At 47.0% G+C, this 24,423-nt stretch overlaps 1 protein-coding gene across 4 annotated transcripts in view; it reads right to left on the bottom strand.

Moving 5' to 3' along the window:
* Positions 1–24,423, bottom strand: part of DOCK1 (dedicator of cytokinesis 1) — a 529,068-nt gene that overhangs the window by 385,634 nt on the left and 119,011 nt on the right. For all 4 annotated transcript variants that reach the window (XM_060127083.1, XM_060127084.1, XM_060127085.1 and 1 more), the window contains 2 exons: positions 23,735–23,869; positions 17,237–17,345 (listed from right to left, as the gene is read on the bottom strand). In XM_060127083.1, the coding sequence (XP_059983066.1) occupies positions 17,237–17,345; positions 23,735–23,869 (244 nt within the window). The remainder of the gene's footprint in view (positions 1–17,236; positions 17,346–23,734; positions 23,870–24,423) is intronic.

Genomic DNA, 24,423 nt, shown 5'->3' with positions numbered 1-24,423 from the left:
CCCAATATCACCAGTCAATACACCCAATGTACAAAACTGGTGATGGGAATGTTCTTTATTTTGATGGAGGTGTGAGTTACATGATGCAATCATTTCTCAAAACAGAGTATAAGCTGGACATATCACATTTGTGTATTTCAATGTATATGAATTATACCTCAATTTAAAATTCAGTTTTTTGATATAGGTATTGTAAACAAAACCAAAATAAAAAAGAATCAGTAGATTAAATATCCCAAATAAAAGACAAAGGTGTCAGACTGAGGAAAAACAATACCAGTCGCTGTCCTTCAATATAAGAACAAAGAAAGGTTGAAAATAAAAGGGTAAAGGAGCTATTTTATGTACACGCTCACACACAGAAAGTGGATGCAGCTGTAATACATGAGAAATAATCTAAATCTTCCTGCCCCAATAACACAGCTTCTGCCCGCTTTCTGGGTGAGACAGTGCCTCCCAGCCCCTAACGCAGTGTTCTTTCAGCCCCACAGAGGAAAAGGCTTGCTGGCGTGGAAGCTGCCGGCACACGAGGTGACCGAAAAGCCCACAGGGCAGCCTGAAAAGCTGCAAGGGTTCCAGACGTGAAGGAGAGCCATGCAGCACAGAAGGCGGGGCCCGGGGCCACCGCCACGTCAGATGACGACTCAGGACACGTCCCATCCTCTAGCAAATATGACTGACACGCAAAATGGTCATGATTTTCAATAAATATATTCCACATACGCAAGACATCACCTCTCCAGCTGAGCGAAGCTCGAGGAGGACAGACAGGGGCCACTCCCCCATACCCCCAGCGGCTTCCCTGGATGGAAGGTCACCATCCCCGGGAGAGCTCCCAATGGCAGCCACAAAGCTCGGAGAGGGGACTTGCAAGATTCCAGGAAAACTTTTTTTCCACTAAAAACATGTTTTACTTAAAAATACAAATGCAAAAAGGTATCCCGTGACACAAATAAAAGAACTAACAAAGAATTCTCTAATGTAATTTTCGTACTGAGAGACCCCTGGGGGGAAAGTCCATTTTTTACTCCCTTGGGAGATCCTGTCCTTTTCTAAAAATGTAATTTTAGATCAAAAACCAAACCTATATGCCAATTTTCAGGGGGTCAGTTCAGAATCTCAGAGATTACTACTACCTGATGAACAGAACAGGACCGCATTCCTCTTCTCAGCTCTGAGGCCCTGGGCTGGGACCAAGGCTGCCTGCCTCCCTGTTCCTGACGCATCTGGCCACTCCAGCCCCTGAGATGCAGTCTTCTCACAAAACCAACCCATTCCCGCCATCTCCACTCTCTCCTTCTTTTCCTTCTCCGTCCCATCCCCAACCTTCTGCCCCTTCCCTGGAATGTTTGCTTATCTCTACTCCCACCAACCCTTAAAGCTCAGAGCCAGCCCTATCTGCTCCCACCATGCCTTATCTGGTGATCTCAGGCCACCTCCATTTTCTCTGGGTCCTTGTTTGGCCTGCAGTCTCCCATCTGGATGCCCAATGATGCAATGATGCACCACCTCATCTGTCACCTATTTTGCGGACTGAATGCCTGCTTTCCGCTCCTGCAGACAGAAGGCTGCGCCTTCCTCTGTGTATCCCTCATGTCCTTGGGCCAGGACGAGTCCACAGCTGGCCCCAGGTCCCTCCTCACTGTGGACACACAGGCTACTGGCACCTACCCTGCTCCATCCGTGGAAGCCTGCAAAACGCGGCGAAACCCCAGGCAAGGTGGGGAGGAAGATGTCGGAGTCACTGAAGAAGTCCCGTGCCCACAGACAAACGAGCAGGCGCGATCCCAACATGGACATGGCCCCCGGGAAGAACGAAGGAAGGGGCGGGCGCTGGAGGAAGGCTGCTCAGGGGCAGTGGGCGGCGCTGCGTGGCTGTGGGCAGGGCCGAGGCCCACCGGGATAGGCCAGCGCAGGTGGAACAGGCGCAAGAGGCAGGCCCGTCCCTCGCAGCAAGAAGAGAACCAGGAGGAACGGAAAGGACGTCAGAGGCCTCAGGTGCATTACGGAGAACCAGGGCTGCCCCAGGGCCACAGAAGCACACCTGCAGACCCTCCCCAGACCATCAGCACTGACGCTGCCTGAGGCCTTGAACTCCAAGGTTCCCACTGAGGTTTACACTGAGACCCCTGCTTTCTGGTTCTTTGCTTTTCCTTAATTATGACTGCTAATCTTTTTCTTCTTCTTTTTTTTTTTTTTTTTGTTTGCGGTACGCGGGCCTCTCGCTGTTGCGGCCTCTCCCGTTGCGGAGCACAGGCTCCGGACGCGCAGGCTCAGCGGACATGGCTCACGGGCCCAGCCGCTCCGCGGCATGTGGGATCTTCCCGGACCGGGGCATGAACCCGTGTCCCCTGCATCGGCAGGCAGACTCCCAACCACTGCGCCACCAGGGGAAGCCCTTCTGGACGCGCAGCCTCAGCGGCCATGGCTCACGGGCCCAGCCGCTCCGCGGCATGTGGGATCTTCCCGGACCGGGGCACGAACCCATGTCCCCTGCATCGGCAGGCGGACCCTCAACCGCTGCGCCACCAGGGAAGCCCTCTGACTGCTGATCATTTTGACTGAGCTTTTTTGTGTCATGTACTGTCAAGTAGTTCTGAATTTATCCGCATTTCATTGGATCCTGATTTGGTCCAAGCAGCAAGTCTCTCTGTGTCAACAGGAAAGTATCTATTCTGTAGAAAGAAGTTCATACATGCTTTGCGGGAAAACAAAGCAGCGGACAGCGCTGGCCAAGTATTTATCACCGGCTTATTGGAAATCACATGTATAATCCATACAGAAACAGAAAGAATTCAGACACAATCATGACCAAAGGGCTGACAGTGAGTACTCGCTCAGTGGTAGATGGAGGTGCTATTTTATGGTACTTTACTCTTTTTTGTTACCTGTCTTTGAGAAGCAATCAAAACAAAGAAATGAAAATTTCATTTAAAAACAGTCCTATAGCTTCTGTTAGCTCAAGATTCTGCGCTAGGCAAAGTTTTAACAATGAAGCACAAAGAACACTCAGCTCCCACCCCAGCTCGCTGCCACACAGAGCTGCCCGCTGCCCCAGGGGTACCTCTGGCTGCAGAGGAAATTGTAGGAAGCTGGGAAACTAGAAGGGGTAAGTGCCTGACACTCGCATCCGAAACACACCCAGAGGGCAAATTACAGTCAATAAATCATATAACCTGAAGCCCTCCGACATACTGCAACCAGTGGTTTATCTTCAGGTCCAGAAAAAATAAGGCAGGAGAAGGGGCCAACTGGTAGACCATGCAAATCAGCAAGGTGATTGCCAAGGGTAATGGATCCACGAAGTTGCTCCCCTTAAGGATGCATTGATGGGAACCCATCAGCAGAGTCATGACCTACCAGGAACTAACAAGATGATCAGCCTGACAAATGGCAGCAGGAATAGTACTTTTTTTCCATCTTAAAATGAATCGTTTAAAAGAAAAACAAAGGACAGTCCTGGCGGTCACCTAATTTCTCAGTCATATCACCTTTGTACTCAATCTTGAGTGGTGACCATGTAAAATGTGTAATGTCACAACGTGTATTTCCTGAGATTTTCTATGAAAATCTCGTTTTCAAAAATTAATTACACTTTAGTTACGTTTATTTAAACCAGACAGTGAGGGCTGTTGTTCTTCCCTAATCATTAAACTAGAGAGGAGACAGTTTACGTTTCAAAAACAATACGAGTAACTCTAAGAATCATTCACTGTATCTAAAGATTGCACAGGCAAGAATAAAACCTGCTTTATTTTAACAAGATACGCCTTTTATAGCCTTTCCTTTCCTTTACCTTTCCCCTAATTCAATGTACCATATTGAATGCATAGGATTTCCCAAGGGGAAAATAATTCTACTTGAATTATAAAAGTGTCACATTCACAGCTCATGGAGAATAATGCTGCTCAGATTCTCATCAGAACTCTTCTGCCTGGCCCAGGATTCTCAGGTTTACAGCGTAAGGTATAAGCTTAATGTCTGATTCGGGATATCACGGGGAAAGCAAGGGCTGACCCTCCCTCACAGAACCATTCTGTCCCCTCATAAAGTCCTGGAAAAACTCAGGTATGACTTTTTCACTCCCCAGTTCCCTGATTTCCCATGTCAACTACGTGAGCACTTTTAAAATTCAACATAAAGTCCAAGATTGCGTCCATACATACACAAAAATAATCTATTCCATCATGAAGTTCTGAAAAATCGCTTTCATGAAGTTTTATAATTATTTGATGTAAGTATAATGGAGCTGATGATTTTTTAAGCTCAAGTATGAAATTTTTTTTTTCACACTTGCTAATGCTCTAGCACTAGCCAACTCGTTTCTCAATAAAATTCTTCCTGGGCATATTTAAGGGTGTATTCTCCTCTCGGGCCTCAGCTTGGGCTACTCGGTATGCCAGCCAGAACACCAAGCCTAAATGAAGGCTTTAACTACCCTTTCCACCAGCCCAGCAGACAGTCCGGAAAATAGCTACAGAAGCCATTTCACAGGGTCACTAATTTGCGCTGGCTTCAGCTACACTCACAAATGTCATGTCAGCCCCCCTACTGGCCGCCTTTACCCCTCTCTCTCTCCTCTCTGCAGCAGGAAGCCCCCATTGCTCTTTTCAACTTCCTTGTCTTTTCCTTTCAGGGATGGTCCCTTCCTTTACAGGAGGAAGGTTAATGAGGGCTCTTTCTGTGGATGGTTTTGGCCTTGAAAAGCTAGACAGTCATTCTGGGTCCTCTAGGATTACAAATAGTAAGAAAACTACAAGCCTCTGACTAGTGGTCGCCATTCTTCCCTCAAGCAGAGAGAAGAAAGTACTGAGCCGAGAGCAAGGATCTCTTTCAACCCCTGGGCACAGTCATGACTAACGCCTTGGCCTCCCCAGTGACAAGAATCAGTTACTTTCCTTCTTTCGGAAGTGAATGTGCATTGGGTTTATGCGTTTAGATTACTGGAGCTTTGCAGAGAGCCCAGAAGTCGAGGAGTGTCGGTCCTCTGATGCTGTTCTCCTTCAGTATGGGGTGGAATATTCTGGGTCTTCTGCCCTCTTCATGTCACTTTTGTCAACAGTGACACAGTAACTTGCTAGGACTTTGACTTGGGATGGCATTGCACCTATAGATCAAGTTGGAAAGATCTGACATCTTAACAGTAGTTGAGTATTCTTACCCATACACTGGAATATCTTGCCATTTATTTAGCTCTTGTTTGAGGTTTACGTCATTTGCAATCAAAAGAAGCCTCAATCCACAGAAACTCACAATACAAAAAGAACCTACAGGCACATGCGCTTATAAGGAGCACTCCACAAGCAAAGTGCACATGACCTTTGCAGACCCTGTGCCTTCAGTTCACCTGGGAGACCCTGCTTTAGATGGGTCAGACTGCTTTAGACTCTGTTCTAAACCCCCTCATCTTTCCTAGAACAAAATCTTGGAAGGCGCTCCAAGGGGCAGCTGCAATTTGAAGACTGCAGAGAAGAGCCAGTGGATGTGGGTTCTACATGTCTCCATCGATGACTCTGCTATTAAACTCACCGACTTTACATGATCGTGTTTCCTGCCCCTCCCTTCTGCATGCTTTCTCATTATTACTTTGAACGGGGTGCCATGGCAGCGCTGGGAGGATCACAGGAAGGTGCACTGAAAGGTTCTGCTGAGTGAGAGAGCTGCACAAAAAGAAGGCCTTTGGATGATCTCAGGCTCCCTAATCCACCTGGACAGAAGCAGCGGATAAGCTCTCTCCAAACCATATAGGAGTCTGGGTTGGGTACTTTCCTCCACTGTATTATGTAACGTAACCAAGCATCCAATAGCAACAAGCACTGTATCTGTGTAGACACCTCCAGCCACCCAGCCAGCAGCACCACTGCGCAGACACCAGACAAGGGGTGGAAACTGGACGCTGTCTAAAGGGAACCGGAAAATGAGAGCCCAGTCCTAAATGATGGTCTTGTAGTTAGAAATGTCAGGTAGATACCCAAAATGCATGCGAATAAGGACGTTTTCAGCACACTACGGCTGCACAGGAACATGTTTCCCGTGATGGAGTAAAGCAGAGTTACTAGCACAGCAGTTCTCAGAAAGAGATAACTTTTAAGCAGGGTCTCAGGAGAAGCCCACCCTCAATGTCCAAATATTCTAGAATCATCAGCCGCTTCTTTATTTTTTTTAATAATTTAATTAATTAATTTATTTTTGGCTGCGTTGGGTATTTGTTGCTGCGTGTAGGCTTTCTCTAGTTACGGCGAGCGGGGGCTACTCTTTGTTGCGGTACGCAGGCTTCTCATTGCGGTGGCTTCTCCTGTTGCTGAGCACGGCCTCTAGGCGTGCGGGCTCAGTAGTTGTGGTACACGGGCTCAGTAGTTGTGGCTCGCGGGCTCTAGAGCGCAGGCTCAGTAGTTGTGGCACATGGGCTTAGTTGCTCTGCCGCATGTGGGATCTTCCCGGACCAGGGACTGAACCCATGTCCTCTGCATTGGCAGGTGGATTCTTAATCACTGCGCCAGCAGGGAAGTCCCTTCACCCGCTTCTTAAGATGTCTCTCCATCATGCAGTGGCTTAAGCCAACGACTTGGGAGGTGATGAAACCACCCTGCCTCTTCCTCATCTCCCACATGGGAGCCACCACCGCAGTCTGTAAATTATACCAGCAAGTCTCTTCCTCCTTCTCAAAACTCATCACCGATACTGGAGCCCAATGTCTCAACCCGGGGCAATTCTGCCCCCACCTCAATCCCAGGAGACACTGAGCAACATCTGGACACATTATTGGTTGTCACGCTAGGGAATGCATCTAGCGTGTAGAGGCCAGGGATTCTGCTAAACATCTGTAGTGCACAAGACAGCCCCACAACCAAGAAGGATGGGCCCCAAATGTCAGTAGTGCTAAAGGAAAGAAGCCTGCTCTAGCCCCAGCCCCATGGTCTCTTACCTGGACTTCATAACAGCCTCTCACCCCACCGCATCCTCTCTTAACTGCTCCAGCCCATTGTGCAGACAGCAGCCAGATGACCCTCTGAGAAGCCACGTCTGACGTGACCATGCCCGTTCCAGGGGCGCCCATGGATCCTGAGCAGGACCACAGGGCTCTGCCCCAAGCGCCCCTCCGCCTCTCCATCCTCTCCCCCCAGCCTCGCTGGCTCACTGCCCACCCCATCCAGCCACAACCACCGATCTTGTGGCCAGTCCTTGAAAGCAGCAAATACCCTCCTGTCTACTGGCCTCTACCTGGAACTTGCCCCGCCTCATGCTTTCTTCACCCAACTCCTCCTTGAAACCTTCCTTGAACCCCCCAACTCTTTCCCATCCCCTGATATCTCTGGTCATCCTATCCCTTACTTTCCTCAAAAGGACCTTTTACAATCTAAAATTAGAGATTTATGTCTATGGTTTGCTTGAAATCGTACAACTATACATGTGTGGGTATGGTGATTTGATTAATACCTGTCTCGCTGACTTAAATGTAATCACCATGAGAACAGAGCCCACATCTGTATTACATGTGTGTCACCAGCACCTGGCACAGTGCCTGGCTCACAGAATGAACATATTAGTAAATGAAATTTTAAAACAAATGAGCCAATAAATGAACAATGAGGGGCTAGGCATAAGGCCATCCATGAGACCTGCTCAGTTTCACAGAGCACTGAATAAATCCTGACTGTGATGGAGGAAGGAGAAAAGGGCTGGGGGGCACCTTGCCTGGTGGAAGAGGTGGGCAGAAGGCTTGGATAAGGAAGGGGAGCTGGGGAGAGACCCCTGAAGGCCAAGGTCAGGGGCCAGGAAAAGGCAATCCCTCCAGGTGCCTGAGAGGAGTGCTTTTCCACTAGAGAGCATCACTGCAGGGGGCAGGACAGGCAAGGTGGCTAGGAAAGGCCTGACATCCTGCGGTCCCAAACTCAAGCCTTGTCCTCCAACACAAACAGGCACATGAGGGTAAAGAACACGGAGGAGGGCTTCCCTGGTGGCACAGTGGTTGAGAGTCTGCCTGCCGATGCAGGGGACGCGGGTTCCTGCCCCGGTCCGGGAAGATCCCACGTGCCGCGGAGCGGCTGGGCCCGTGAGCCATGGCCGCTGAGCCTGCACGTCCGGAGCCTGTGCTCCGCAGCGGGAGAGGCCACAACAGTGAGAGGCCCGCGTACCGCAAAACAAAAAACAAAAAAAAAAAAGAACATGGAGGAAACCCACCACAAAATTAAAGGGAAGATCAATGCCACCAACTACTTCTCAATGAAATCATTCACTGCAGGCTTAAAATGCTAAAAGCAAAAATCCTAGTACTCAACAATGGAAACATTAATGATGAAAAATCATTTGATGAAGCAAACGAACGCGCATCAACGCAGGCACGCGCTCTGAACTGGTACAGAGCCGTCACAACTACAGCTACTCACTGATGTGGAAAGGCGCTCATGACATGACGATAAAAAGGGAGCAAAGCGAACCTCATCTAGGTTGTAACTATAAAAATTCTCACGCACGTGCACCGTAACTTGGGTAGAAAACCAACACAAACGGTTGGCTTGCTGAAGGAGAGTGGAGACCAGAAATGATTTTGCTTTCCGCTAAGGCTGCATTTCTGCTGCTGTTGCAAAGTCCTGTCCACTACAAATGGGGGCAGGGAGGTGGTCAGGAAACAGGTGTCTCCATCCAGACAGCTCCAGACAAAGTCTGCCCACATGGGTGGTATCTCAAGTGTCCTGGGGCTACAGCTGAGAAGACTGTGCAACTCCCCTGCAAGGAACTCTGGCCAGAAGAGAGATTCCAGAAATCCAACACTGGGCGAATGCTCTCCACATTATACGCTGGGGGAAGCTGGAAGCCCCAGTGTTGGGTGAGTGCAAATTGGAAGCATTTTGAGCCAAAGGTTTACCAAGCAAACGACCTAGAATGTTTTCTTCAACTTTTTTTTTTTTTTTTTTTTTTTTTGTGGTACGCAGGCCTCTCACTGTCGTGGCCTCTCCCGTTGAGGAGCACAGGCTCCGGACGCGCAGGCTCAGCGGCCATGGCTCACGGGCCCAGCCGCTCCGCGGCATGTGGGATCTTCCCGGACCGGGGCACGACCCCGTGTCCCCTGCATCGGCAGGCGGACTCTCAACCACTGCACCACCAGGGAAGTCCTGCTTCTTCTTTTTTGATGCGAGTCATGACTTCACTTGCAAGTGTCTTATCATCTACGCATAAGGAAAACTTGTGAAATCAGAATAGTCCAGAACATCGGGCAGCGGAGCGCTGGGGGCGCAGGTGAAGCCAGCCCCGAGGGGAACACCTGCACCTGCCAGGACTCCTACGTCCCCCACCCTCCAGGGCAGCCAGGACACTCACTGCACAGGTGAGATCCAACCACACCCACCTCAAAGTGTGACCAGGGACCAACATCAGCTGCGCTCACTGGGTGATGACTGGAAATGAAAACCCTCGGCCCCTCCCTGAAATTACCGAGGGGGAATCTGCATTTTCACAAGACCCCCAGGTGAGTCGCATTAGGTGAGGTCAGAAGGGTAGGGTCCTCATAATGTGACTAGTGCCCTTATAAGGGTCACAGGAGAGCTTGCTTCATGTCTCTGTTATCCACCACGTAAGGATGAAAGAAGTCAGCTGTGGGCAATGCAGAGGAAGGCTCTCACCCGAACACTGCCCTGACGGCGCCCTCATCTTGGACTTCCAGGCCCCAGAAACGTGAGGAATAAATTTCTGTTGTTCATAAGCCACCCAGTCTACGATACTCTGTGACAGCAGCCCAAACTAAGACAAGCACCCAGAAGGAAGAAATTTCTGTTTCAAGCTGCCATGTTTGTGGTATTTAGTTGCAGCAGTCCGAGGAGACTGGTGTCACTTCCAAGCACAGCTCGTTCCCCTCGGCCCCTGGAGTCTGGGACCACCCTCTCCTCCCTGTTAGTAGGAGAACTCTCCGGAAGGCCTGGCCCGTTGCTGATTCTCAATCCAGTGTGGCCGTTCCCTTCATGGCTGTCTTCTCCTGAGCTGCCAGCCTTCAGCTGCTGAGTATCCTGGTTCAGAAAGTCTTCCCCCCAAATGGACAAGTGACCTGGAAAGTCACCATCCAAGCCATCTCGGACGAATGATGACAGACTTTGCAAGCAAAGCCCTGACTCGCATCTGCGGCATCCTGGATCAATCAACACAATCAACAACCACCAGCCCCAGCCTCAAAAAAAAGTGAGGAAAATATTTTATTGTTTGCTCTGAGTGTACCTTCCTGGCTCTGATGCTACCCATGTCTTTAAAATACATACAAGTCTATGATGGTTCCCACGTCTCGCTGGCCTGCTTCCTCAGAGCCCAGAATCATCTGAGCTGAAGGAACTGGACTCAGCAGAGCTCTTGTCTCCTTACTTGATTCACCCACTGATCCTGTACCAAGAGACGCCAAGGTTACGTAAGCAGGTGACTTCTGAGGATCAAACAGCTCCCTAGGCGTCCAGCGCTGTGGTCAAGTCGCTCAGTCCCACAAGGAATAGGATGAAGTGGAATCACAGACTGGACCAGGGCTCTAGTGAAAACCAGGCCATCACGTGGGACACAACAGCCCAAATGGGAGGTGCACAGATTCCTCAGGCAGGGAGCAAGTCCTGATAGCTCTGCTCACAACTTCCACAGACCTTCAGAGCATTTGGAAATCTGTATGCACCCAGCTAACCGGACAGAACCAGGTCTTTGCCATAGAGAAAGGGTTGGCCAGGGAGGTTACTGAAGCACTGTTTACGGAAAGGAAAACTACAAACAATCTTGGTGCCCAAACATAGAAAACTGGTTAAATAAGCTACGACACAACCATGAAGCGATATAACCTTAAAAAAGGTGTTCTTCAAGAGTACTGAAGGATGTAGGGAAATGTATGTGGAAAAAAGGAAAGTTGTATAAACAGGTATGTATAAACACACATACACACATATGGAAATATCTGTACGTATATATCATATACATAATCTCATGCATCATCATAGCCTAAGGAGGAAAAGCCTACGATTATAAAGACAAACATGCTAACACTGTAATTTATGGGGGGGGGGAGATGACAAGTGAGACTTATTTTTCTGAAGTTGACTCTTTGGCATTTTCCACTTTTCTAAAAAGATCACATATTACATTTAAACTGAGGGCCAGGACACAATAAATCCCTGCTTTGTTTAAGGGAGCTGATAAGACTTCACATCCTTATGGGAATCTTGAAAGCAGCACATGAAGTGGAGAACACTGGGGCCCAGGATGAAGGGGTCAAGTGGGAGCTGCTATTACTAGAGCCAAGGCCCCGGGCAGGTCAGCAGTCACCTGTGCAACCTGATTTTCTCATCTGCAAGGAAATCATAGTATTTCCGATCCTTGTTTTGTCATCATCCCTAAAACATTCAGAGTTTTTCCAGAGGACAAAAATATTCGAAACTTACAAATTTGTTAGAAGCAGTGAGGACCCTGGAAGCCAGCTGAGAAATGGACAAAAAGCAGCCAAAGCTTCTGATAAGGAAGAATTTTAGATAAGATAGAAGAGAAGTAAGTATAGTTCAAGTCCAGGTATTCTTTTTTGTTGTTGTTGTTGTTGTTTTTTAACATCTTTATTGGAGTATCATTGCTTTACCATGGTGTGTTAGTTTCTGCTTTATAACAAAGTGAATCACCTATACATATACATATGTCCCCACATCCCCTCCCTCTTGCGTCTCCCTCCCTCCCACCCTCCCTATCCCACCCCTCTGGGTGGTCACAAAGCACCGAGCTGGTCTCCCTGTGCTATGCGGCTGCTTCCCACTAGCTAGCTGTTTTACATTTAAGGAAATGAAAACCATGCTTCTTGGAGGGCAAAACTCACCCAACAACTGCATTTACTGTGATTACCATATAGCTTATTTCCAACACTGTTCTCCCCGGGGAAGGCCCGACAGACGTGGCACCACCAGGGGTCAGAAAGGCAAGCAGGGAAGCTGGCGCCCAAGGGGCAGCCCCCTGGAAGGAAGGCAAAGCCTCACGCATCTGTGTGCCCATCGCAGCTCAGGAGCCTCGAATTCAATGAATCTTCACCCCAGTGCAATCCACATTCTGGTAGAGGAATTCACTGAGCACCAGGGACCTGTGTCTTTACAATGGAAGACACACAGAACACTAATAATATTTCATACTAAACCGAACAAGAGGGTGGAAGAAATAGAAAGAACGGTAAAGAGCAGTGTTTTTCAAATGTGGGTTGAGATACGTTCGCTGTTCAGGAAATAAATTTAGTGCCTGTCAACCAGCAATTTTTTTTTTAGTGAAATACATTAGTTCAGAATAGACCAAAGGATACCAGAATAGAACAGAAAATGGCAGAGTACATCCCATGGAATAAAGGGTTAGAACGTTTTCATGAAAGACTTTTCAGCTTCACACACACACACACACACACACACACACACACACAGAGACACGCCCAACAATGCATTTTTTATTGTGGATCAGGGTCAATGTTTCCCTCAACAGAAAGTTCTAGAAATTTCTAGGGAGGTTATGCCTAGTTCACAGGGTAGTCTTTTCCAGGATCATCCCACAGAGTTGTAAGATTTGTGGAACAGAGTGAAAATGTCAATGCCTGTGTTAATTCTGATGGCAAAACCCCACGTGCCCCAAATCTAGCACTGCAATCCACGAGCGGTGAAGAAACAGAAGCCTCTGTGGCCAATGCAGGGGGCCCATCACCGAGACCCATCCTCCAGGAAGCCTCAGGACCAGCCCCACGGAACCGCCTTTACCTCCTCTAGACACAGCCAATTTCTGCTGGCATAGCGTCAAAGTTTTTTAATTGCTTTATGCCAAAAAACACAGGACATATCCACTCCGATGAAAAGCTCCACAGGGAATGAAGGTGATGTCTTTACAGCCCCAAAGCATCTGATCCAGAGCTGCTGTCCGTCGACGTGGACAACCACTTTAGGCCCTGTTTCTGAGCCATCGGATCGCTGGTGCCCAGTGACCCTCTCTGGGGGGAACTGAATGGAAGGATGTGGCTCTGGATCTGGGCAACGTGGGCTTAAATTATCCCTCTGCCTGGTCCCATGGCCTTGGGCAAGTTCATTAACAGCTCTAGGTGTCTTCACCTACAATCAACGATCACACCTATGGAACGGGAGTACTGTGAGGGTCACAGAAGATGCTAAATATAAAGCACTCAGAACGGCAAGCGATCGATGCATGGCAGCCCCTGGAGCTCATGCTTCTTCCCATCAGCCTTTGGCATTAACCCTCCGGGTGGCTTCCGAGCGTCCAGAGGGGCTCCACTCGTGTCTCTAAGAATCAAAGGCTATAGGAGAGTTGGCTGGATTGACTGAAGATGCTGAACGGCAGAACCTGGAATCTGACCCATTTCTCCAAGGCAGCTGGAGAACGTCACAGCTTCCTGAGAAAAACAAGTCTACTGCCAGATGTGAGTTTTAGGGAACAAGAAGGGCAGGTATAGCACTGAGGGTGTAGCGAGTAAAGAGAGGTTCTGCCATAATCTCATCAAGAGTAACTGCGCACCAGACACACAGTGGCTCGTGATAGGCACGGCCACGGGGAGCAAAGGAAGAGAAGGCAATGGAAGAGGATGATCGCGTCTGGCTTGGAGATGCTGCAGGTGAAGTGCCGCTGGGTCATGCGTGGGGGAGAGGCAGACGGTGACCACACAGGGTAGAGCAGAGAACAGGACCAGACGGCGCTGGCCACAGGTGCAAGGACCTGCTCATGGTGGGGCAGGACACGGAGAAGTGTGATGGCCAAGAAGGTTCCCCGAAGCACCTGCTGAATGCTTAGGATGTCTGGGGGTGGCTGTAGGCATGTGAAAGGGGCAATCTACTGTGCAGACAGAAGATTCCAGACTGAGAGGAAAGGGTGAGGGATCCATCAGGACCCCAAAGGAAGGGGCAGGTAGGGGAGAACTCAACACAGGTGGAGGGTTAGTTTCAGGTAGTAGAATGGACTCGTCTTCTTCGGAAGGAAGTGAGAAAGGAAAGGTGATGTTGGACAGGTATTAGAGGATCTTTTCAGTACAGCAGACAAACCAGCATCATTTGCTAAAGGTGGAAGGGGGTGGGTAAGGAGTCAAGCTTGAGAAGCTGCCAGAAATACTGTTAAGATCAATGGAACAAGAAATCTTTTTTCTTTAATTTTTATAAAAAAATAAAATGGTACGGGTGCTGGGGAAAATGACATGGTAATTCCTCAAAAAATTACACATACAGCCCAGCAACTCCACATCTGGTATAGACCCAAAAGAAGCGAAAGCAGGGCTTGAACAGCTCGTTACTTGTACTTACTTCCACAGCAGCATCATTCACAAAGGCCAAAAGGTGTAAAGAACCCTAGTGTCCATCAAAGGGTGCACGAATAACAAAATTTGTTAGATACATGCAATGGGATACAATTCTGTCTCAGCAAGGAAGGAAATGCTGACACCTGCTACAACACGGATGAACCGTGCGGACATTATGCTAAGTAAAAGAAGCCAGACACGGGCTTCCCTGGTGGCGCAGTGGTTGAGAGTCCGCCTGCCGATGCAGGGCACACGGGTTCGTGCCCCGGTCCGGGAGGATCCCACACGCCACGGAGCAGCTGGGCCCGTGAGCCATGGCCGCTGAGCCTGCGCATCCGGAGCCTGTGCTCCGCAACGGGAGAGGCCACAACAGTGAGAGGCCCGCGTACCACAAAAAAAAAAAAAAAAAAAAAAAGAAGGCAGTCACAAAAGGACATGTACGGTATGATTCCACTTACACGAGGAACTTGGAATACTCAAGTTCATAGAGACAGACAGCAGCACGGTGGCTCTCAGGGGCTGGGAGGAGGGGAGGACGGGGCAGCTACGGTGTAACAGGTACCGAGTTTCCGTCTGGGGCGATGAAAAGGGTTCCGGAGACGGATGGTGGTGATGGTTTCACATCCACGTGAATGTCTTTCATGTCACAGAACTATACTCTTAAAAGTGGTTAAAGTGGTCATTTTTCATGTTCTTTACCACATAAAGCATTTTTTTAAGGACCTGTCAGCGGCTCTGAGGTCGGGGGTCATTAACTGAGGGATCTTGAAGCAGCACAATGGTGAGTATGTCTCTAGAACCGCACGGGGGCCCCAGAGCAGGATCTAGAAGTGGAGGAGACCTGAGGCCACCTGGCAGAGCATCGCCCACACATTCACCGTGGTTCCCTCTCCCATGTAACAAAGACGTACCCAAGTACGCTCCTGCTTAAGTTAGATGACGCTGCTGCAAACTCCACGTCCAGCGGAAGGCAGCGCTGCTGAAAATTCTAATTGGATGCCGTGTCTATCCTGCAGTTAATTATTATCAGAAACTCCTCTTGCCTCTCCCTTCATTGAGGCATAAAATGCTGACTTGGATCCACAAGGTGGGTGTAAGTGGTTCTTGCAAGTCTGAGAAGGGTGACGGCGGGGTGCTCAGAACGGCCACTCCCACCCCACAAGTCTAGCAGGTCACGCTGAACATCACCAAGAACGCATGGAGCGCGCTGACCCCCTGCTCACGAATGACGTCATCTCCAAGATCAAAACAGCCAACAAGGGCCACCCTTGGGAAACAACGTTAACCCCTAAGAAATGCCAGTCTTTTTCATACTTCCTCTACGTAAGATGACTCACAATTGTATTTCCATTTCCACAGAGCAAAACGTAAAGAGTTAAAACAACACAAAAACAGGATCCCGTGATGGGAATTCTTAAATTTCAGAAGTCGAGGCAGCACCTATTGTGCAAGAACAAAATACAAAATCAGCAGCAAGGAGGCAACATTTCAAATAAAACTCAGTCATCTGTGCTGCAGATGTAAGGTCTGCACCAAGGCACAAACGTCACCGAACTCACCCGTGTCTCATAATAAAACACCCACTGAAGGAAGGACTTTCAAGTCTGCAGTTACCAAATGCCTTGACATCCAGGGAGGTGGGCAGACACAAGTCAAGCCCAATCAAATTTAATAATCTAACAGTATATTTAGAAACCAAAAAGGACTTCTGGGCTCAAAACTTCCTGTCATTTGTATCTATTCTTAGACTCCCTGTGTCTGTTTTCCAGAAATGCCAGAGGATTTCGTAGTAAATGTACCAAACACATTGTTAATTTTAACCTCAAATCAATAAGGCAGCTTTAGGCAATAAGTTGCCGAAATAATTAAGCCCAAACTTGAAAATACACGCCACACAGCTTTCTCTGTGGATCACCAGCTCCACATGAAGACTGAGAAGTGATACTGAGGACGGCACGGCTCTGCCAGACAGCAGCTTCACCTCCGAGATGTAAGGGCCATCGTGACTGTTCACGTTTAGTGACGCTGCTCCCCTGGCCACAGCAACCGTGACACACATCTGAGCACGCGTACATCTCTGTCCCAGACTTAAAAGCTGGGAAATCACTTTCCCACAATATTTTTAATAGCCATAAAGATGTTTCCTGGGAAATGCTACAGTAAAAGAACATTCAAAGAGGAAAGTACAGAGGCTGCTACAAGGAGCAGCAGAGTGAAAGCTGCAAGTTAATCATTTGGAAGGTTCTTGTCCTTTGAAGGAATTAGCACGGGCAGCACACACAACTCGCACAGCTTCTTCTGCAGTAAGTCGGCCACACTGAAACTGCCAGACAGGGATGCTGGCAAGGGTGCGGGCCCTGGGCCACTCCCTGGGCCCGCCCCCCACGCCCCACCTCCTGGCACCTCCACACCGGCGTGTCCTGAAGACCACACAGACCCCACCTGAGACGCAGGCATCTTTTCTCCCGAAGGACCACAGGGCGAGAACAGATAATAAGGTGGTGAGAACAGCAGGACCACGGGAAGGTTGGATCCCTCGCTCACTCTTCCAGACTCGCTGGAGGGACCAAGATATATCACTATCAGCACAGCTCAGCCTGAGGTCTGATGGATGCCTGGGGCACCTACAGCCTCAGCCTCCCACACCTGCTCAGATACTGAGATGCCCTGACAAGTGACGTGAAAACATCATCCTCATCCACTTCCCCATCCTTCCATGATGGAAACTGAGAACCTCTCCTTGCAGAGAAGCAAAGACCAAGGACAGCATTGAAGAGCCCCTCCAGAGGAAGCAAAAAGAATCCCATTACAGGGACCACGACCATGGTCACTGCAAAGCCGCTCCTGAACCTTCCGCTCACGTCCAGGCTTCGAAGGACACGCAGACCCTGCTCTTCCCGGCCTGCAGGGAGTCCAGCCTCTAAGAGCGGGGCCCTGAGTGTGGTCGACGCTGCCCCGAGGACCTACCTTCACCCGGACGGTCTGGTCTGACACGCCGCTCATCATGTCGCTGATGGATCGGAACAGCTGCACCAAGGACTCCACGAAGTCGGCCTCTCCTTTGTTTTCGTACAGCCTGCAAAGGAACACACAGATCTGTGGGCCTGCACACGGCACATCGCCACTTTCTGCTCCTGCATCTACAGACATTAAAGCTGCTGTGAGGGAACGTCCTCCATATCCAGGGAACATGGGAGCTGACCTGGATTATAACCTGGACCCTCAGCTAGGGAGACGGGCCTTCACGCTGAGGAAGCTGATTTTAATCATTCTATGCATTGCCTTTTGGCTTGTAACATAACACATTCTACAAATCTGAAAAACGCAGAAATGTATAAAAAGGGAGGGAAGGAGGGAGAGGGGAAGGAAGGGAGAGAGGAAGGAAGGATGGAGAAATCCAGCTTGAATTCTACCCCGCAGAGATCACATCATTAATATTTCAGTGTATATCCTGCCAGTGTTTCTTAAACCCATGTCACATAATTGACAATCACAAAGATAACTAAGTTTAACATGATCTTAGAACCTTTTGAAAATGATACTATACTCATAAACTCAAAATTACTTGATTTCAGAGTAATGACACTATACAAATTCTTCCATCACAGAATTGGTGGTTCCGGGAAAACACTCAAGGAGTGGATCATATTCAGTAAATGGATAATAAGGAAGTGGTATACTGGTTACATGTATGCAAATACGTGCTGCTAATTGTAAATAAGTTTCATCTATGAATTATTTATTAGCAGTTACTTCAAGCTGCTGTGTTACTAACAAGCAATACATTTGCATTTTAAAATGCTGCAGCGCAGATGTTTTATTAATACAGACTAGTTTTCTGCCTAATTAAAAGTATACCATACCTGAAAACTTGTGTACAATGGAAAATTTTGTAAACTAAGTGATAATTAATTACCCTAGAAGTAATCTTAAATGAGTTCCCCTGTAAAGCAGCAAATTCTGTCTAAAATGGGACATTGCAACCTAGTGTATCTGTTTTGTAAAGGGTTTTCAAATAGGGGTTTGTATAAACAGTGTGCCAAACAATGACAATTATGAAGTCATGAACTCCTGCTTGCAGGTGAAGAGGAGCAAGGTTGGCAGACTGGTGCAGATACCTGGGGAGGCTTCTAGCATGTACTCATTCATTCTCCCCCATTCCCCCCCAGCCCGCTCCCAGTATATCTGCCAGTTCCTAAGGCTCCACGGCACAGGGGACTGAAAACCAAAATGAAAACATCTATAAAGCAGAGTGGAGTGTCTGTCTGTCTCCAGCGATAAAGAATACAGGCTGAAAAATGCCAGGGAGAGGGGCTCCAGATAACACAGCAGACTCTCAGTTGAAAACCCTGGGCAACCAGAGGAAAACCATATAAGGCTCCATACAGCCTCTGTCGTGTAAAGGTTCAGTCTCACTCTCTCTGCCTAGAAAAGAAAAGGATGAATCCTCTCTTGAAGAAGATCACTTCATCTGGAGCTTTGACAGTTTTATATATTCACAGTCCTGTATTCAAACAAAGTTATTAAACACAGAAGAATACCAGACCACATGTGGCCCAATCAAAACAGAGACGACAGAAACAGACCCACAAGTGATCAAGATACTGTAGCCAGCAAGCAGTTACATTCTGTATCAAGACTGTCAAAATAAATGTATTATATTGTAAAACAAAAAGAAAAAGATGGAAAAAATAGAAAACTGGAAATATGAAAATAGAGAGATGAAGAAAACAGAAGGTAAGATAAAAAATTCTAGTAGAGAAATGAATGTATAAAAAAAGATGAAAATTCTAAAACAAAAATATAATATCTAAAATTAAGAATTCAGGGACTGCCCTGTTGGCACAGTGGTTAAGAATCCACCTGCCAATGCAGGGGACACGGGTTTGATCCCTGGTCCAGGAAGATCCCACATGCCACGGAGCAACGAAGCCCATGTGCCACAACTAATAAAGCCCACACACCTAGAGCCCATGCTCTGCAACAAGAGAAGCCACCACAACGAGAACCCTGCACACTGCAACGAAGAGTAGCTCCCACTCGCTGCAATTAGAGAAAAGCCCACACGCAGCAACGAAGACCCAACGAAGCCAAAAACAAAAAAGTGTTTTTTAAATGATAAAATAAAATTAAGAATTCACTATATGGGTTAACTTGAGATTAGACAGAGTTAAAGACAGAATCAGTGAAATGGAAGACAATCAACAGGAAAATAAACAGAAGAGACAGAAACTATAGAAAAGTGTGCTAGAGATATGTAGGACACAATGAAGAGATCTAACATACATGTAATTGAAGTTACAGAAGAAAATGAGAGCTACAGTGTGACAAATGCAACATTAGAATAGATAATGGCCATGAATTTGCTAAAACTAATAAAGAATTAATCCAAAATTCAAGAAGCAGGCTTCCCTGGTGGCGCAGTGGTTAAGAATCTGCCTGCCAATGCAGGGGACACGGGTTCGGTCCCTGGTCTGGGAAGATCCCACAGCCAGCGGAGCAACTAAGCTTGTGCGCCACAACTACTGAGCCTGCGCTCTAGAGCCTGAGAGCCACAACTACTGAGCCCACATGCCACAACTACTGAAGCCCGCACACCTAGAGCCTATGCTCCACAACAAGAGAAGCCACCACAATGAGAAGCCCGTGCACCACAACGAAGAACAGCCCCCGCTCGCCACAACTAGAGAAAGCCCGTGCGCAACAACAAAGACCCAAAGCAGCCCAAAATAATTAATTAATTAATTTTGAAAAATTCAAGAAGCTCTCAAAATCCAATGTAGGATAAATAAAAGGCTAACCATTCCTATGTAATCCATAGTAAAACTGCTAATAACCACAGAGAAAGAGAAAAATTGTAAACATAGGTAGAGAAAAAATTTTAAAGACACCTTTACCTTCAAAGATGTAACAGTAAGTCTGAAAGCTGACTTCTCACCAGAAATGATGGAAACCAAAAGAGAAAAGAATAACATCTGGAAGAAGAAATAACTGCCAATCTGGAATTCTATACTAAAAGAAAACACCCTTCAAAAACAAAGATGAAGTCAACGATTCTCATACAAACAAAACCTGCAGCAGACTTATACCCAAAGAAATTCTACATGAAGTTCTTTGCACCGAAGGAAAATTATCCTATAGAGAAACATAAAATTAAAAGAAAGATGGAGGGCTTCCCTGGTGGCACAGTGGTTGAGAGTCCGCCTGCCAATGCAGGGGACACGGGTTCGTGCCCCGGTCTGGGAAGATCCCACATGCCGCGGAGCGGCTGGGCCCGTGAGCCATGGCCGCTGAGCCTGCGCGTCCGGAGCCTGTGCTCCGCGACGGGAGAGGCCACAGCAGTGAGAGGCCCATGTACCGCAAAAAAAAAAAAAGAGAGATGGAAAAACAATAATAAATATAAAACATGCTGAATGAATACCAACTATACAAAATAATAATAGTAATGCCTTAAAATATATGTAGACTTGAAATGCATGACAATAATAACACAAAAAAGAGAGAAAATGGGATAAAAAAAAGAAAATTTTGATTGATACAGAAGAAGGCAAAAAGAAGCAGGAAAAGGAAACATAATACAGACGGGCAAAAGAGAAAATTGATAGAAAGACAGCAGATATAAACCTAATATATTACTTAATTGAATTATTTATAAATGAACTAAATACTCAACTTTACAACTTACGATCAATGACTAATTATTCAAGAAGCTAACACCAGGTGACAGGCAAACACTCAACAAAGCACCAGAAAGACAGAAGAGGAACTGGGCAATAACTAGCTTTAGCGACTGGAGTCAGAAGGTCTGGTGCAGGATGCGACTGTTTTCTGGCTTTCCAGTTAATGTGATCCACCCACTACTGTTCTCATTTCAAAACAAAATGAGCTTTCTAAACAAAACAAAAAGCATGGATTTGCATAGTGAGAAAGACAGTGGAGTAACAACCATAAGTTTCAATACCTTCTTCTCCGAAGTTTCACCCCTTCCTTCTTTGGAAGGACTACTGTCAATTATCATGGCATTTTACAAAGTTACTACATTATGCGAAAACACAGTACACCAGCTTGAAAGAAGAAGAAAAATAAAAAACCTCAAAAGTTTATTCCAACTGCAAAAAGAAAAACACAGTTGTCAATTCCAGCTCTGAGCACAACTGTTTTTCTCCCAAGGTAATAGATGTGTTGCAGGTAAGAAAATGAGAACCCGAGTGTGATTTCTTCCCCGCCTCAAAAAAACCATGCATCAGAGCTGCTTACGAATCAAACATCCCAGACATCTGTGAAGGACACAGGATGGCTTTTTCCTTAAGCAGACTATACAAGATAGGAACAGTGTTTCATCTCAATGCCTTTGATAAGACAGATGAAGAACTACTAAAATAGGCCCTGGGCAGTTTGAGGACAAGACGCGACTAAGAGACTTTAGCTCTGTTGTCCATGACTTTAAGGTTATGATTTTTTTTTCCTATCATAGATTCTTCTCAGCAATCTCAGACTAAAGATTTAAATTTAAGAAGTACTGTATCTGGGGCTTCCCTGGTGGCGCAGTGGTTGAGAGTCCGTCTGCCGATGCAGGGGACGCGGGTTCGTGCCCCGGTCTGGGAAGATCCCACATGCCGCGGAGCGGCTGGGCCCGTGAGCCATGGCCGCTGAGCCTGCGCGTCCGGAGCCTGTGCTTCGCAACGGGAGAGGCCACAACAGTGAGAGGCCCGCGTACCGCAAAAATAATAATAGTAAGATAAAACACAGGAAAACAAAACCTCGTTTACTTGGTCATCTTTCATACCGTGACAGTGAGAAAATCATCAACAGCTTTGACCTTGAAGAGAAGAAAAAGCTTCGACCCACATCAAGAGTCACCCTTATCCACAATAAGAAAAATAGAAGAGTGTGCCTTTGATATCTCAGTCACGGATAAGAGCACGATGGCCTCAAACCGTGGGCCTTAGATCACGGAATGACAGAGTGAACAAAGCACAAACAATCCTTGACCAGTAACACAGGGGCCGCGACCACTGATTAATGGTGGGTGCTACCCCGTCTGTGACTCTTTTTTCTTTTTTTAAAGATTTTTTTGATGTGGACCATTTTTAAAGGCTTTATTGAATTTGTTACAATATTGCTTCTCTTTTATGTTTGTTGGTTTTTTGGCCTTGAGGCATGTGGGATCTTAGCTCCGCAACCAGGGATCGAACCCGCACCCCCTGCACTGGAAGGCAAAGTCTTAACCACTGGACCGCCAGGGAAGTCCCTCCCATCTGCGACTCTTACAGTTGTACACACAGTCAGTAACTTGCTCCTTTGGCTTACATGTACCATGGTGTGCACAGGCTGGATTCTGAATACCTTCCCTTTCTCCCCAGCCCTTCTGGAGAAGCTGACTTCAGGCCAACAAAGATAAAGAGTCAATAAGGAGGGACCAATCTGGGTCCACACTCGCTCCATCCCGAAGGATTCACTGATACGTTTCAAGAGGGCTGTGCTTTTAGAAGTCACATGTATTCTCTAACTCAGAGGGACACTGATTCTTAAACTCCGTCTCTGTGTTTAGAACTCACCACAAGAACACCAACCTCCAATAACCAACAGCAACCAACACCATCCACTGTAGGTCACCCAGAGCAGCTACAGCTCCAAAAGCAGGAGCAGAGCGAGTCAACTTCAACACCCCAACACCCCATCTACCCATTTCACACCTCTTCATTCATACAGTTAAAAACTGTGGACCAACTGAAAGCTCATTTATTTTAGCACATCTCTTTCATCTAAAGATATATAGGAAAAAATACTAATGTTCTCTATAAAATAATGAAGTCATTATTTTAAAGTGGATTGGGAATATCCCAATTCACTTTAAAGTTCAAACGCAACTCACAAATTCACTTACATAGTGTATGAAACACATCACTAGGTGAAAACACTGAGCGTCCATTTGCACGGCAATCTTGTATGTGGGAATCTCTCTCTAGGAACAAAACATGATTCTAGTTGAAGGAAAGAGGGAGGAAGCCCCCAGTCTTCCCAAGTGAGGTAGTTTAACTTGGTTTTGGCTTTTTGCTGTTGTTGCTTGTTTGTTTTAATTTTGTTTTTCAAGGGCTTTTTTCTCTATAAGATATACTGAAAAGAACTTCAGAACCCTTGGTGTTCAGTCTGCACTACCTCTGAAGAATTATCAATGCTTTCAGGAGACGACGTTTGACTCACAGGCACACATTTCAGACTCAGGGCTCAAGACTCAAATTCATGCTTGCCTTTCACTACATGTGGGAGCAGATACAGTGAGTGTGGGCAAACCCAGCCCAGGACTGTCATCTGTTACTGCTGTGTCATGCTCGACAGCAGGGAAAGGAAGGAGAAAGACGAGAGGAAGGGGAAGAAGCAAGAGGAAGGGGGATGGAGAAGGAAAAGGAAGGAAGGAAAGGATTTCCTGTAAGTCCACCGGAGAGTCAGCATGGTGATACGCACTGATTGAACAGGATCCGGGAGCGCACGATGAACTTGAAGATGTACTCTAAAGCTTTCATGGCTTTATACAGCTGGTCGCTGATTCCTGGCCTCTCGGCATTGTCCACATAGTTCCTTAAAACTTTCGTCAGCTTCCTGTTCATAATGGAAACACAAGTTAACAAGTCCAGAAGATTACAATATCTCAGTTCTTAACTGGGACAAAAATACACAAGTGGGTTCTTTTTATTTGGGTACACACTTATCAGTATATGCATATTTGTGAAATGTACCTCAAGCAGATTAAAAGCGACCCATATAATAACTCTCAGAGGAGTGAGATCTGAGCATTTAACAAGAACTTTCTAAGTTTGAGATGTTTTGGGAAGCATTTAAATGTATTATGTAATTTATTCTTCACAGCGACACTGCAAGGCAAGTGATGAGTTTTATCCCTAATTTACAGATGGAGAAGCCCAGGATCAGGTAGGTAAACTAGCTTTCCCAATGCTAAATAACAAAAATCAAAGGGATTTCTACAGACATATCTATTTTCATAATGCTCATTTTTTTCTACTGAGCATATGGTATTTTCAAATGATAGAGGCAGTAATGGTAATAATCAGTTTTTGATTCTGTCCAAACGTCTGCATTTTCTACCACTACTGGCCCATAAACTAATAATCACTGTTCACAAGGATGACCCTCAA

This window comes from Lagenorhynchus albirostris, chromosome 16, assembly GCF_949774975.1.
Source record: "Lagenorhynchus albirostris chromosome 16, mLagAlb1.1, whole genome shotgun sequence".
NCBI classification, from domain to species: Eukaryota; Metazoa; Chordata; class Mammalia; order Artiodactyla; family Delphinidae; genus Lagenorhynchus; species Lagenorhynchus albirostris.
The sequence above is the reverse complement of the archived record's forward strand: the minus strand, read 5'-3'. Positions and strand labels throughout refer to the sequence as shown.